At 47.2% G+C, this 15692-nt stretch overlaps 1 protein-coding gene across 2 annotated transcripts in view; it reads left to right on the top strand.

Moving 5' to 3' along the window:
- Positions 1 to 222: 222 nt before the first annotated feature.
- Positions 223 to 15692, top strand: part of ITGAE (integrin subunit alpha E) — a gene marked incomplete at its 5' end in the record, with an annotated part of 58630 nt that continues 43160 nt past the window's right edge. For both annotated transcript variants that reach the window (XM_082678743.1, XM_082678744.1), the window contains 2 exons: positions 223 to 256; positions 13740 to 13857. In XM_082678743.1, coding sequence (XP_082534869.1) covers positions 223 to 256; positions 13740 to 13857 — 152 coding nt within the window. The remainder of the gene's footprint in view (positions 257 to 13739; positions 13858 to 15692) is intronic.

Here is a 15692-nt window from a genome sequence, read left to right on the forward strand (position 1 = left end):
GGTGTCTCTGAGCTCCCAGGACCCAGCCCACAACTGCTGAGGAAGCCACGCAGCCAGCCGTTTACAAGTGAAGCGTCTGTGTCTACTTGAAAGTGCCTGCCTGCCTGTGGTCCTTGCCTGTGTGTGCGCCTCTGTCCCCGCCTCCTGGCTGTCTGAGCCCTGGAGCTGCGGAGGGAAGCTGAGCGAGTCGAGGCCCACGCCGCTGCCTCTGCTCCAGCCAGGATGTGGCTCTTCCACACTCTGCTCTGCATGACCAGTAAGTCAGCCTCACCCCCTGCCCCGAGGGGCTGCACAGCCTGTCCATCTGCGTGTCTCTGGTGGGGCTCAGAGCCTGAGGGCAGAGAAAGTCTGGGGACTCCCCCTGGAAGCCCGTCTTGCTCCGTGGGTCAGACCCCCAGGTAGGAAGGACCTCTGAGGCTCTGTTGGCTGCTGACAGCGTGTGGCTTTGGACTCCAGGGCTCTGCCTCCTGTTCCTCCCGCCAGCTCCCCTCCCCACGCAGGCCCTCTCCCCTGGAACCCACTCCAGGCAGCCCCTCAGGTCTGTGCCAAGCTTGTCCCCAGAGTGTGGAGGCTGGTGCGGCCCACCCGCCCAGCGGAGCCCCCCGGTTTAGCTGAGGAGGGTGAGGACCCCGTGCTCAGGTGAGCACTGATGAGAGACCGTGCGGCGAACGCGTGGGGGGAGCCTGCTTCCTGTTCCTGACGTTAGGTCCCCTGAGAGAACCTGTATGGGGGGAGGGGACACTCCCTCTCCACTGCCTGGGGTCCCATATGGCCTTTAAAACTCCTCTGGAAGCCCCTTGAGGCAAGCCAAGCCAGGAGCCTGCACCCCGCCACTAGGCCCCAGGGATGAGAATAAGCGTGGTCAGCGAGCCCCTGGGCACTGCTCAGATCCAGCCTGAGGCGAGGGTGGTCCTGTGTAGTGATCCGGCAGGCTTCCCGGGGGCCTCCTGCGCTGGCCAGGAGCTGGTCAGAAGAATGAGACTGGACATCAGGCAGGTGTAGCTTCAGGGCTGCTGGGAGCCTGAGTTCTCCCCAAGGATGGGTGGGGGCTAGCTAGTGAACGCCAGACAGTGGCTGAGAGCTGAGGCCAGGCTGGGAGGGGGCTCAGAATTAGCACCTACCATGGGGCCAGATCACCCAAGAGGCAGGCCAAACGTGCATGGGGCACGAGCAAAGCATACATTTTTGGATACCTTTTAATATTTGATATTTAAAAAAACATCAAAATAGTCATCGTGGAAAGATCAAAACCTTGTTGAACTTCCTTTTCCTTATTTTACAGTTTAGACTTCCCTTTACTTTCAGTTACATATGGTGTGTGGGGAAGGTCTCAATGCTTTTTATGGTTTATGGCTTTGATCCCCCATCACCAAGTGTGTCCATACCTGGTCCACCCCATCCCAGTAGAGAGGAGGTGACTGAGGCCCAGAGAGGGGTAATGACTGGCCATAGTTACAAGCACGTACTAGTAGAAGCGGGGCTCAAGGCCAAGCCTCTGCCTGCCTCCCAGCTCTAGGATACCCCATGGCCTGGGACACTAACCCTGGTGTCACTCTGGTCTCCTGCTTGTCTCTGTCTCCTGTGGCCTCTGGAAAGACCATCTATCACCCCAGCACCTTTTTCAGCAATGTCAATCCAGATGACATGTATCAAACCCCTTCTGAGGCTAAGGCACTCCCCAGGCTGACGGACAGCAGAGAGCAAGATGCAGCAGACTTGCAATGAAATCACTTACCCCGCTTGGCTATGCTATGGGCTGGGGGTAAGATCAGGGCCCCAGCAGCGCCAGTCTGAGTGGGAGAAATGGAACTGTGACAGTTCCTCTCCAAGCTGTGAGGTCCTGAGATTTAGGGATGGACCAATCATGAAGAGCTTCCTGGAGGAAGTGAGGTTGGCGCTGAGTCTTAAGGGCTGGAGAGAGTCTGAGAAAGTGACAAGGAGATGCCAGGGAGGGTGGAGGAACCCCTCAGACAGTGACCCCACGCCCAGGGCCCTGCATCCTGTGCCTGGCTGCACCTCTCTAGGCTGGAGAGAATCCAAACTGTTCCTGGCCTGACCTTCCACCCTTCCCAAGCACCCACTGTGGTGATGCCCACTTCTTATCAGTGGGAGCAGATGAGATAACATCAGTTTTCTGGGACAGTCAGATGTAGATACAAACTCACGGAAACCCTGGGGTTGCCCATCTCGTCCTGCTACCATGCAGCCTGCTGTTCCGAGGTCAGTCTTCACCCTGACTCATTCTGTGACCGCAGCCACTCACTTCTCCCCCCAGGGTCTCAGAGATTGCGTCTGCATCGCTCGTGTGAGGAAGGGAACTGTGCTAGTGGCCTGTAAAACCTTACAGTGGTACACGAGCCAGCAGTCCAGGGCCGGCTCTGCTGTTGCACCAGCTTCAGGCTGGGGCCTGGGGCCCTGCTGGGTCCTGCTGGGGGAGTGGGGAGGTGTCAGACCTGCCTCCGCCCGGGGCACAACCCCAGACCTGAGTGCAAGTGTGTGATGGGAAACCTTGGCCATTGAGGATGGGGGACTGTAGTGTCCGCGGTGGCCCTGAGGATGGGGCAGGTGCTTAGCAAGTGCAGACAGGTGGTGCGGGGTGAGAGGGAGGCTTTCTGTGCAGGAGAAACAGTATGGACAGAGACCCGGGTGTGAGGAGTGTGTTTAAGGAGACGCAGGGTGAGGTTTGAGTGGGAACAGAAGGCTGTCTGCTCTGACGCTGCCTGTGCCCCACAACCAGGACACGCTGGGCCCTAGTGGGGAGCAGGCCACACGCACACAATAACCCTGACCCTCTGTCCCCAGCCAGAGGGCCCACTGAGAATGCCTTCAGGTGACACACAGGGGATGGGGAAAGGGCATCCCAGGCAGAGGTAAGACAAGCACAGTGTTCGTGGGCCAGCCGGGTGTGGAGAGCGGTCCACGCAGGAGCCAGACGCCTCCGACCTTCTCTGGGAGGCTGGCTTGGGGAGTAGCTGGGGGCCATGCGGGTGGTCAGGGTGCTGGTGGAGAGTGTGGGGGGCCCAGAGGGCCAGGCTGAGGGAGCTCGGGCCACACCCTGAGGGCAGTGGGAAGGCCAGCAGGCCCCTAGCCCGGACGTGCCTGTGGTGTAGAAGGCGGAGTCCTGGAGAAAGGGGAGGCAGACGGGCCCGTGAGGAGCCGCTGCTGAGGTCCCATCCAGGGGGGTTGGGGCAGGAGGGCATGGGGAGGGAGAGACACTTACGAGAAATGTTTAGGAGGAAGAAGCACTTTAGCACAGAGCACAACACTGTCTGCTCTAGACCTGTCGGCCATGGTTATTAGGTAGCCTGTGAAGGGGCCAGGGTGGGGGACCGAGGGATGAGGTTTGGGGCTGGGACGATGAGGCTCAACATGGAAGACCCAGGCGGGTGGGTGGAGGGTGAGCTGCCCCACGGGACAGGCGGCCTGCAGACCTTTCTGGGTGCTCTGGACTGGGCGTCAGGAAGGCTGAATCTAGTCCTAGCTCTATGGCCCGGCTCCTTGTATACGTGTGGGCAAACCATTCCCTGCCCTGCATCCACCCCTCTGGGTTCAGTTTGCTAAACCGAGAACAGTACTGTGAGAATGTGTATTTAAACTGCCTGGTGTGGTGGGGGAGATAGGGGGTGGGTGCAGGCAGTGGTGGCTGACAGGATGGAGGGGACTCTGACTCAGCAGACCTGTGTGGCCGGGACAGCTTGGAGAGGCGGCCCTGTGGGCGCTGTGGTGACAGACTCCGGTTCAGCCGGGCTCTCACCACTGGCAGCCCAAGAAGGGGCCTTCAGCTGGCGGGCAAGGCTGTCAGAGAACGTGGCAGGCCTCCCTTGTGGTTATAACACTGACATTAGCACCCACATACTGAGCCTGCAAGATGTCAGATGCTGCGCCCGGCCTTGCCCCACTAGTCTGCACGGTCCCACGTCACAGATGGGGAGACTGGGGTGAAGTGACAAGCCCAAGGTCCTTCAGGGACTCCGTGGCAGAGCGAGGATTTGAACTCAGGGCTGTCTCCCTCCTGGGCTCATGCTCTCTTCTCTGAGTCGAAGTGGGAAGTGGGAAGAGAGGGGTCCCCTGATGGAGGTACAGCCCGAGCAGAGGGACCACGGCAGGGGCCTGGGGGAAGCCTGCCCCAGCAAGGCGGCCCACGCCTGGTGGACCCCAGGCACTGGCTGGCCTTATGGGAAAGCTCAGCGGCCCCGGTGACACTCCTGAACACACACACACATAAATATGTTCTCACTGACCTAATTACCAGCTGCATAACTCAGAGCTCTGCCCCAGCTCTGAGCTGCTGGCACAACAGGGAGCCAGGTCTCTGTTTACACCATCCCCCCCCCCTGCCCCCGCAGCGCCTCCAGCTTTTATTAAAGGCTTTAGAAATAGGCAGACCTGGGCCCCAGACACAAATTACAATTTGCTGATGGGCCACGAGCAATCACCTGACCTCTCTGAGCCTCAGCACCTGAGTATGGTACCTGGAAGACAGCAGGTGGTCAAGGAGGGTGGCTGTAATGGTCTCTCTGCTTATCTCCTCCCCTTTCCCACCCCTCAGGAATCTTGCACCAAGATCCCGCCGTTGAACAAAGCAAAATGGGGATGTGGGGGTTGGGGTAGGGGATCAGGAATCTCTGTCCCTCTTTGATGTTTCCAGGACACTTCATCTGGGCCTGGCACTGTGCTGAGCGGGACTCAGTGGTTGGGGGTGTGTCATAGATGACTCAAATCAGATTACAGTTTTGGGGAGACAGACTTTATCACAGATCACTCTGACCCAGACACGATTTAGTCAGAGTGACAGAGACCCCACAGGATGCCGAGGGAGCTCAGGGACCACTGGGGTACTCTGGCTGAGAATCTGGATTTGCTCCTGGGGCAGGGCCCCAAAGGATGGGGTAGAGGTGGGAGAGTGATGAGGAAGGCACATTGGCAGAGGGAACCGCTTGTGCAAAGGCCCTGCGGCGGGTGGTATGCAGATGGTGTTCAGGAAGTGGGGTATCGAGCCAGAGAGGAGAGCTGGCAGAGGGGACACTGGGCTGGGCAGGGAGGTACCATGGATGCCGGGGGGAGGAGGCTGGACTTATCACAGGGGTTTCAATTCATGTCTCTTAAGTCACACAGATGGTAAAAAGGGGAAAGAATGCCTTCCAGTCGCCCCTCGTAAGAAGTGGGTAGTTCTCCCTTTTTAGTTTTTTTGACCTGTCCCATTATTTTAAAACAAGTTTTATTTTAGCACATGGTGTATTTTTATGAGTCACCACCAATCATTCCGGGCAAGGCAGAGGTATAAAGGGAAAGGAATAAAGTACAGATGTCTATTTTGTGCCAGGCTTGGGGAAGGAGACTGGGAATTGAGAGGAGAGAGTGGACACTACCCTCTCACAGAGTGCCTGCTCCTTCAGCCTTTGGAAGGTTGGGTTTTTTTTTTTTTTTTTTAATGTTTTATTTATTTCAGCTACACAGGGTCTTAGTTGCGGCACGCAGGATCTTTTAGTTGCAGCGTGTGGGCTCTTAGTTGTGGCATGTATGTGGGTTGTAGTTCCCGACCAGGGATTGAGCCCAGGCCACCTGCATTGGGAGCGCAGAGTCTTACACCCTGGATCACCAGGGAAGTCCCTGGAAGGTTGGTTTTTAACAAAGTTTTAAGCATGTACAAAACTAAAGCAAATAACATTAATAAACCCAATATACCCATCACCCAGATGACACAGCTATCAAGATCTTGCCGCGCTTGCTGCATTTATGTGTTTCACTGTCCCTTTTTGTTTCCTTTGCCAAAGTATTTTGAAGCCTTGCTGCTCACAGTTTGGTCTGGGGACCAACAGCAGCCTGGCATCACTTAGCGGCGGTCAGACTAGGATCTTAGCACCACTCCCTGACCTACTGAATCAGAATCTGCATTTTTTTTGTTGTTTTGTTTTTGTTTTTTTGCGGTACGCGGGCCTCTCGCTGTTGTGGCCTCTCCCGTTGCGGAGCACAGGCTCCGGACGCGCAGGCTCAGTGGCCATGGCTCACGGGCCCAGCCGCTCCACGGTACGTGGGATCCTCCCAGACCGGGGCACGAACCCGTGTCCCCTGCATCGGCAGGCGGACTCTCAACCACTGCGCCACCAGGGAAGCCCTGCATTTTTAAGAATATACTTGGATGATTCATTTGCACATTAATGTTTCGGAAGCATTGTTTGAAAAAAAATGCCCAGCATCAGGCATTTCACCCTTCAGTACTTCAATACGTATTTCTGAAGTACTTGGGGATGTTTTCTTACACAGCCATAATGTTCTCATCACCCAACAAAATAAATAGTAATTCTTTGGTATCATCTAATACCCAGTTCTTAACTCACATCTTCCTGACTGTCTCAAAATGTCTGTTTCTAACAGTTCAGATCAAGAGCCAAACAAGACCCACACCCCACGTGTGGTTGCTGTGCCTTTCTTAGTCGAGAGTGACCCCCTTGCTCATTTTTGAGGTTTGTGTGTCTGTTTCAAATCTTCTCTTTACTGCAGAGCGCAGTTGCTTGTCTTGCAGAACATCTTGCAGGGTTTGTGCGTTTGCTTCCTCTAGATGTGATTTGTCCTTCAATCCCCTACATTACCCGAAACTTGGAAGTTAGGGCTAATGCCTTCATTAAATTCAGGTTTAACTTTTTTGGCGAGCATCCTCTAAACAATCAGGAGGATTTTGCCATACGTCCTGCATTTATCTCACTCCCTTTTTTCTGTTTCCTTTGCCGACGTATTTTAGAGAGTTGCTTCTCAGTGTGGTCTGATGACTGGCAGCCTGGGCATCACATGGGAGCTGTTAGAAATGCAGCGTCTTGGGCCCCAGTATTCTTCCCAGGGGGTCACACTAGGAGGCACACATGCCTGGGGGGCCCACTCTTAGTGGCACTGAGATGAACTAGTGGGCTGGGGTCGGGGGGGGGTCAGCCTAATTGTGAAGTGCTCTATCAAAATTTCATCTAAGTAGTTTTATCCATTGATGATCGTGGCCTGAATTAATTGTATTTCGTTATGACTTGCAAAATTGTGTTTTTATGGTTCTATTATTCCTTCCGCATTCATTAGTAACGATTCTTCTGTAAAGAGCTTTTTCTCGTCAACTAGGACCATTTGGTGACCCTGAAATGCAGCGCATACAGGAAAGGCAAGAAAATGGCTTAATGCTTTCCCTTTAATAGTCAATTTTCAGAGTAAGGGCATAATGCCGTCATTACTTCCAAGGGTGAAAAATGCAGTGTTTTGATTTGTTTTGTTTTCTCTCTGTCTTTTAAGTATCATTATGAACCCCTGGAATTTTTGTGTATTCAATGTGCTTCAGACACTTGGCAATTATTATTTTTTTATTGAACTGTAGTTGCTTTACAATACTGTGCTAGTTTCAGGCATACAGCAAAGTGATCCCGTTATACATACATGCATATACATATATATTCTTTTCATATTCTTTTAATTATTGGTTATTACAAGATATTGAACATAGCTCCCTGTGCTATCCAGTAAATCCTTGTTGTTTACCTATTTTATATATAGTGGTGTGTATCTGTTAATCCCAAACTCCTAATTTATCCCTCCCCGCTCCCCACAATTATTATTTTTTAATATAAACTTTTTTGAAGACAACACATGCAAAAATGGACAAATTCAGATCAGTGAATTTTCAGATTAAATCAAATCCACATGCTGATACCAATTTCAAGAAACAGAGGACATTACCAACATCCCAGAAGTACCTCCCATGGCCCCCTCCAGTTATTACCTTACCCCCAAGAGTAACCACTCTCCTGACGTCTGATACCATGGATTAGTTTGCCTGTTTTGAACTCTGTATAAATGGAATTATACAGTATGTTCTGTTTTGCTCCTGTATTTATGAGATCCAACCCACCTTGTTGTTGATTATTTTCATTGCTGTAGAGTGTATTCCATTGGGGAATATACCACAGCATATTTTTTCTCCTGTTGATGGATATCTGGGTTGTTCCAGTTTGGGGTTGTTATGAATAGTGAGGCTATGAAAATTCTTGTACGTGTCTTTCTGTGAATATGTGAACACATTTCTGTTGGGTTTTTGCCTTAGGGTAGGATCGCTGGGTTATGAGCTATGCATGTGCTCAGCTTTAGTTGATAACTACCAAACGGTTTTCTGAAGTGATTGTACTGATTGACATTCCCACCAGCAGTATTTGAGGGTTCATTGTCAGCACTTGGTATTTTCTTTTTCATTTTAGCCTTTCTGGTGGTTGTGTAGTGGTATCACATGGTGATCTCAGCCTGCCTTTCTGTGAAGTCTAATGGTGCCTTCTCATATGATTGCTGGCTATTTGGATAATCTCTTCTGTGAAATGTCCTTTTTCTGTTGGCTTACCTGACTTTTTCTTATTGATCTGTAGGAACTCTACAGATTCTGATAGGAATCTTCTGTCAGATACTTGTATTGCAAACATCTCTCTCCGTGGCTTGCCTCTTCATTCTTAATGATGTCTTTTGATAAACAGAAGTTCTTAAGTTTAATGAAGTTCAGTTTATCAATTCTTTCCTTTATAGCTAGTGTTTTTTGTGTCCTGTTTAAAAAATATCTGTCTACCCCAAGGTCCTTTGTTTTCTCTTAGAAGCTTCATTGTTTCATTTTTCATATTTAGATATTTGGTCTATCTAAGTCCACATTTAAATCTTCAGTTCATCAGGAACTGACTTTTTGTGTATGATGTGAGAGAAGAGTCAAGATTAATTTTTTTTGCAATATTGATATCCAAGTGACCCAGCACCATTTATTTAAAAGAGCATTCTTTCACCACTGTTCCTCACTGTCACCTTTGTCATAAATCAGGTGCCCATATGTTTCTGGACTCTCTGTCCCATTGATCTATTTTCTATCCTTGTGCCAATATAATTCTGTTTTAATAACTATAAATTTATAATAATCTTGATAAATGATAAGTCCCCAAATTTTGTTATTCTTCTTCAAGAGTGCCTGAATATTCTTGCTCTTTGCATTTTCATATAAATTTTTAAAATTGGCTTGTGAACATCACCCTTCCCCCAATAATGTGCTAGGATGTTGATTGTGGTTGTATTGAAGCTATAGATCAGTATAGTGATAACTGACAACAACACGGAATCTTCTAATTCATGAACATCATCTGTTCCTTCATTTTAGATCTTTAATCTCTCCCAATCTTTTAATAGTTCTTAGTGTAGAGGTTTTGCATATGTCTAGTTAGAGTTACTCTTAGACATTTGATTTTTTTATGGCTTTTGTTAATGGCGTCTTTTAAAATTTTTCATTCTTCATTTGATCATTGATGGTTCATAGAAATACAATGGTTCTTTGTATTTTGCCTCTGTATCCCATGACCTTGCTCAGGGCACTTATTAATCCTCAATGTTTGTGGATCTGTTGGATTTTTCAATCTACTTAATCATGTCATCTGCAAATAATGACAGTTTTATTTTTTTCCTTTTTAATCTCTGTGCTCTGTATTTTTTCTTTTTTCTTACTTCTGTAAAACCTCCAGTAAAATGTTGAATAGAGGTGGTATGAGTGAGCATCCCTGTTTCATTTCTGATTTTAGGGGGAAAGCTTTCAATAACTCACCAATAAGAATGATGTTGGGAATTCCCTGGTGGTCCAGTGGTTGGTTAGGACTCCATGCTTTCACTGCCGAGGGCATGGGTTCAATCCCTGTTCGGGGTAATGAGATCCTACAAGCTGCGTGGCATAAAATAAAAAAATTTAAAAAAATAAAAATAAAATAAAATAACTCTGGCAGTCCAGTGGTTAAGACTCTGCACTTCCACTGCAGGGGGCGCGGGTTCTATCCCTGGTTGCGGAACTAAGATCCCGCGTGCCACGTGGTATGGCCAAAAATTAAAAAAAAAATAAAAATTAAAAAAAAAGAATGATGTTTGCTGAAGGATTTTTGTGGATATTCTTGATTAAAGACATTCCCTTCTATTCCTAGTTTGCTATGAATTTTTTAAATTACAAATCAGTATTGTATTTTATCAAATACCTTTTTCAGCATCTATCATAATGATCATATGATTTTTTTTTCTCCTCTTTTTTCTGTTAACGTGATAAATAAATTGATTCTTTTCGAATGTCACACCTCTCTTGCATTCCTGAAATAAACTCCACTTGGTTGTAAGGTATTATGCTTTTTATATACCCCTGGGTTTGATTTGCTAATGTTTTGTTTAGCAGTATTGCATCTACGTTAGAGAGATGGCTAATTTTCCTTTCATGTGTCGCTCTTGTCAGGTGCTAATATCAATGTCATGCTGGCCCCACAAAATGATTGGAAAGTGTTCTCTCATTTTCTCTTCCCTGGAACAGTTCATGTAAGATTGGTATTGCTTCTTTACGTGTTTGGGAGAGCTCACTAGTGAAGCCATCTGGGCCTGGAGTTAATGGATTCAGTTTTTAAAATTTGGGATTATTCAGATTTCACTTCTTTTGTCAGTTTTGGTAAATTTACTTTTCAAAGAATCTGTCCTTTTCACCTAAATTGTCAAGCTTACTGGCATAAAGTTGTATATACTATCCTCTTATTATTTCATAAATGTCTTAGGCTCTGTTCTGATGTCCTCTTTTCATTCATATTGGTAATTTATGTGTTTGCCTTTTTTTTTTCCTTGATCAGTGTTGCTAGGGGTTTTTATCAGTTATATTACTCTTTCTAAAAACCAAACTTTAGCTTTGTTGATTTTCCCTACTGTAGGTTAGTTTTCTATTTCACTAATATATGCTCATGTCTTTATTTCTTCCTGTACTCTCTCTGGGCTTGATTTGCTATTCGTTTAGCTTTTTGAGATGGAATATTAGATAACTGGTTTTCAGCCTCTCTTTTTTTCTTAATTTTTTTTTAGCGTATGCATTTAAGGCTCTGCGTTTCCTCTAAACACTGCTTTAACTGTATCACACAAGTTTTGATTTGTCCTGTGTTAATTCTCATTCAGTTCAAAATATTTTAAAGTTTCCATTATGATTTTATCTTTGGCCGTAGGTTATTTAGAAGTACATTGCTTAATTTCCAAGAAGTTAGAATTTTAAGCAGTGGAGTAGCATGCTTTTAAAAATTCTTTCTGGCAACTGGTACGGAAAGGATGTACCCAGAGGGAGAAGTCTTGGAAGAGAAAGGTCAGGAAATGAATGAATGTGTCCAAGCAGGAGACAGTAAGGTCAATGGGGCAGAACTGAGTCCCTGGAGACGCCAAAACGCACATGAGAATTCTGAGAATGATAAAGGTGGTATTTCAAATCTGCAGGGATAATATGAGCTATTTGAGAAGTAATGTTGAGACAATTTCATGTTGTGGGGAGAAAAAGCTGGATATATGCAAAAATAAAGTCTAGATGAATCAAAGACTCAAGCATAAGAAATGAAACAAAGAAAATATCGAAGAAAACATGAGTGAATTATATGATCTCTGAGTGGGGAAGCGTGACACAAAACTCGAGTCATACAGGAAACATAATTTGACTACATAATAAATGTAGATGTGGGGAAAAATATAAGCCAGTCAAACAAAGAGCTAAGTGAGAAAGAGTCTCTAACACATTGACAATTTCTTTTGGACAAAAAGCTCTTATAAATTAGTAAGAAAACAATAAAGACCTCATAAAATGGATAATGTATATGAATAAGCAGGAAACAAACTTATAAGAGGCTTGACTTTACTCATAATTTAAAAAATAGATTTTTTTTCAAATTTTCTCTTTTTTTAAAGAGCTGGGCTTTTAAAAAAATTTTATTTAATTAATTTTTTTTTGGCTGTGTGTTGAGGCTTCGTTGCTGCACGCAGGCTTTCTCTAGTTGCGGCGAGCGGGGGCTGTTCTTCCTTGAGGTGCACAGGCTTCTCATTGCAGTGGCTCCTCTTGTTGCGGAACATGGGCTCTAGGCGCGCGTGGGCTTCAGTAGTTGTGGCACGTGGGTTCAGTAGTTGTGGCATGCGGGTTCAGTAGTTGTGGCACACGGGATCAGTAGTTGTGGCATGTGGGCTTCAGTAGTTGTGGCTCGCGGGCTCTAGAGCACAGGCTCAGTAGCTGTGGTGCACGGGCTTAGTTGCTTCGCGGCATGTGGGATCTTCCTGGATCAGGACTCAAACCCGTGTCCCCTGCATTGGCAGGCGGATTCTTAACCACTGTGCCACCAGGGAAGCCCTAAAAAATAGTTTGGGAACAAAATGTTGAGATACTCTTTTAAAACAAGGATGAGGAGGTCCGCACAGTCTGCTCAAGAGATGCTGTGAGGAAATAGGCCTTCCATTCTGTTGTTGGAATATGAATTGGCGCAGCCTCTTTGGGGGACAATCTGTCTGTATCAATTTTCCCCCCAAAATTTTTAGTGAAGAATTTCAAACGTACAGAAAATTTGAAAAACTTGTGCAGTGGACAACCACATACAACACTTAGATTTTACAATGTATAGATTTTACAATATATATATTTTTGTATATTACGTATATGTAAAATATGTGTGATAGTGCAAATATAACAAAATGTTGACAATTGTAATTGACATATATAAAAATATGTTTATTTATATCCATCTATATATAAACATCCATCCATATATATTCATCTATTCGTCCATCAAGCCGTCTTATATGTTGAAGCATTTCAATGTAAATTGCAGACATCAGCACACTTCATCCCTAAGCATTTCATCATACATATCAACTAGAGTTCAGTGTTTCCTTATAGTTCTTTTGTTTTTTTTTTTGAGGTAAAATTTACCTACAGTGAAACACACAAATTTTAAGTGGACCATTTGATGTATTTTTGACAATGCACACCTTTGTAATCCAAACTCCTATAGAGATAGAGGATACTTCCATCACCCCAGGAAGCTCCTTTCTGCTCCTTCCCAGTTAATCCCCATCCCACATTAGCCCAGGCAATATTTTCTTTTGCTATAGATTAGTTTTGCTGGTTCTAGAACAGCATATAAATGGAATCATACAGTAGATACTCTTTTGTGTAAGACTTCTTTCACTGAGCATAATGATATTCATGATTCACCCATCTTGCTGTGTGTGTCAATTGTTCGTTCCTTTTTACTCCTGCGTAGTATTCCATTGTCTGAATATGTCAGTTTATCGATTCCCCAGTTGATGGACATTTGGGTTGTTTCCAGTTTGGGACTGTTACAAATAAAACTGCTATAAACATTCTTTTTCTGAGGTATTTTTGAGGACATGTGTTTTCTCTTGGGTCACTTGATGGGCAGGTACGTAGACAGAATGTATGCAGACCCTCACCCTGGGGCCCGTAGTCTATTTTAACTTTGGTACATGACACGGTGATGAGCATGTGCTCCGTGGCAGGTATAGAAAGTGCACAGTGGGAGGTGTGAGAAGGTAGCAAGTGCTCTGGGACAGAACCAAGGAAGGCCTCCTGGAGGAGGGGGTCTTGGTGCCAACACAGCTTGGTTTAGTGGGAGGACCAGGGGCTCTGGGTCAGACACGCCTGCATTCCAGTCTTATTCCCATGGAAAAAAGGTTCTTGGTAGCGGGGGGACTTCCCTGGTGGTCCAGTGGTTAAGATTCCGCACTTCCACTGCATGGGGCATGGGTTTGATCCCTGGTCAGGGAACTAAGATCCCACATGCCATGTGGTTCATCCAAAAAATATTCTTGGGAGTCTTGCTTTCCTCATCTGTAAAATGGGGATAGTGGCAATGCAGGATGTGATGGAATAATGGTGCCTCTTTTGTTAAATGTTCTTTTTTTCTCTTCAGGCCTGGCTCCCCTGGCCACCTTCAATGTGGACATGGTCCAGACCTGGGTGACTCCCAAGGGAGTCCCCTACGTGCTCAGCTCACTTCTGCATGAGGACTCCAGCACCAACCAGACCTGGTGAGTGGGGCCTGGCGCGCGGGGCGGGGTGTGTGAGGACTGATGAGTCCTCGGGGAGCCTGAGAAGGCCCCCAGACAAGCCCTTGGCACCTCACACCCCAGCCTGGGGAGAACCCCCTTTCAGAAGGGCGTGCAGGGGAGAGGCCGTTAGCTCAGGGCCCGTTCTCCCAGCCCTGGCCCCTCTCCTCACCCTGGCCTCTCCGGGGGTGGAGGAGGGGAGGCTAAAAATCTTTTAAAGTTTATCAAGGCTCTTTTGTCTGTTACAAAAGTAACGTGCTCAACATAGAAATTTTGGACAGTGACGGTAAATATTTCCTTTAAATGGAAAATATGAGGCAGGTGGGCGTGGTGGTTACGAGGAGACTGTGCCTCTGGTCGCCGTGGTTCGGTGACAGCTTTGCTCTGTATTTATAGCAAGGCATGCAACCCCCGGCCTCAGTTTCTCATCTCTGCAGTGGGGGTGATTATTTTCCTGCCTCACAGGGTTGTTGCAAAGAGTATTTGAGTTCATGCACGTAAAGTGTTTGGCACAATTTCTGGCCAAATTTAAGATCAACACGCATGACTTTGTATTTTAAACTTCTCACCTGTACCCACCCATTAGATAAGTAAAACATTTTAAGTCTGATAGCATTCTGCTGGTAAGGATGTGGTGAAACAGGAACTTGTAGGAATGTGAGTTGGTATAACCACCTGGGAGAATCATTTTGCCGTATCAGGTAGAGCTGAGGATGCAGGCGGCCCTTGATTCAGTGATTCCACCCCCAGATACCAACCCTAGGGAACTTTTGGGGCACACCTAGAGATATTGACTGGGACATTGTTTTGAAATAAGCATCGTCGGAAAAAATGGAAGACATAAGGTGTGAGTCATACAATGCGACACTGAAAGCAGGTAAAATGAACGAATTGAGTGCAGTGGTTATGAACCGGATCAGTCTCGAAACACATTGTAAAATGAAAAAGGCAAGTTGTAGAATTATTTATACCATGGCCATTCACTCCGCAAGCATTTATACAATAACAACTTCTCTGTGCCAGGCCCTGAGGGAACAGTGGTGAGCAAAGCAGACACAAATCCTTATGCTCGGGGGAAATAGACAATAAGCAAGTAAATCAAATGTAGATTCTATCAGATGGAGGTAGTGGTGGTGTGCTGTTTAGGGACATGTCTTTGGTTTTAGGAGAAGTTCTGCAGTGAAGGGTCACGACACACACTCCAACGTCCCCTGTTGTCACCAAGATGACGTTTAGAGCTGCTCATTTTGAAGCCAGCGTTCAGTCAGAGTTCCTGTGTTGCGTATCGTGGCTGTATCTCTTTCGTCTCCCTTACTCTAGAGCAGCCCTTCCTCTCCCTGTCCTGTTCGTGGCAGGGCTCTTTCTGTGCTTGCTCCACTGCCCAGCTGCCCCTGGCTGGTTCCCTACCCCACCCCTCACCTGCCACTGCTTTGCTTTGCTTCTGATCCACGGTGAGGGGTTTCCTTCGGACCCGGCAACCCTGAGCCATGAGCCCAGGGTCCAGATAGCTTTGGGGCAGAGTCAGGTGAGGCACTCAGGGCGCCTGGCTGAGTGGAGCTCTGTTTGGTAGCAGATGGGTGGGCAGTGGTGGCTCCCGAGGCAGCCTCATAGCCCCGGACTTGGGCCATGGCCACGCCAGCCAAGCGGGCTCGGACCCTGTGCTTGATTTCCTCACTGTCCAGTGAAGAGGCTGGTGACCATTAGATTTAAGTGGTGAGGGCAGGGCCCATTCACTCATTCATTCATTCATCAGTATTTTTGGAGCATCTACTCAGTGCCGGGCAAAGCTAGGGGGATAAGATACTAAAGGAGACAGT

Source organism: Grampus griseus, assembly GCF_964374135.1.
Source record: "Grampus griseus genome assembly, chromosome: 20".
Classification (NCBI taxonomy): Eukaryota; Metazoa; Chordata; class Mammalia; order Artiodactyla; family Delphinidae; genus Grampus; species Grampus griseus.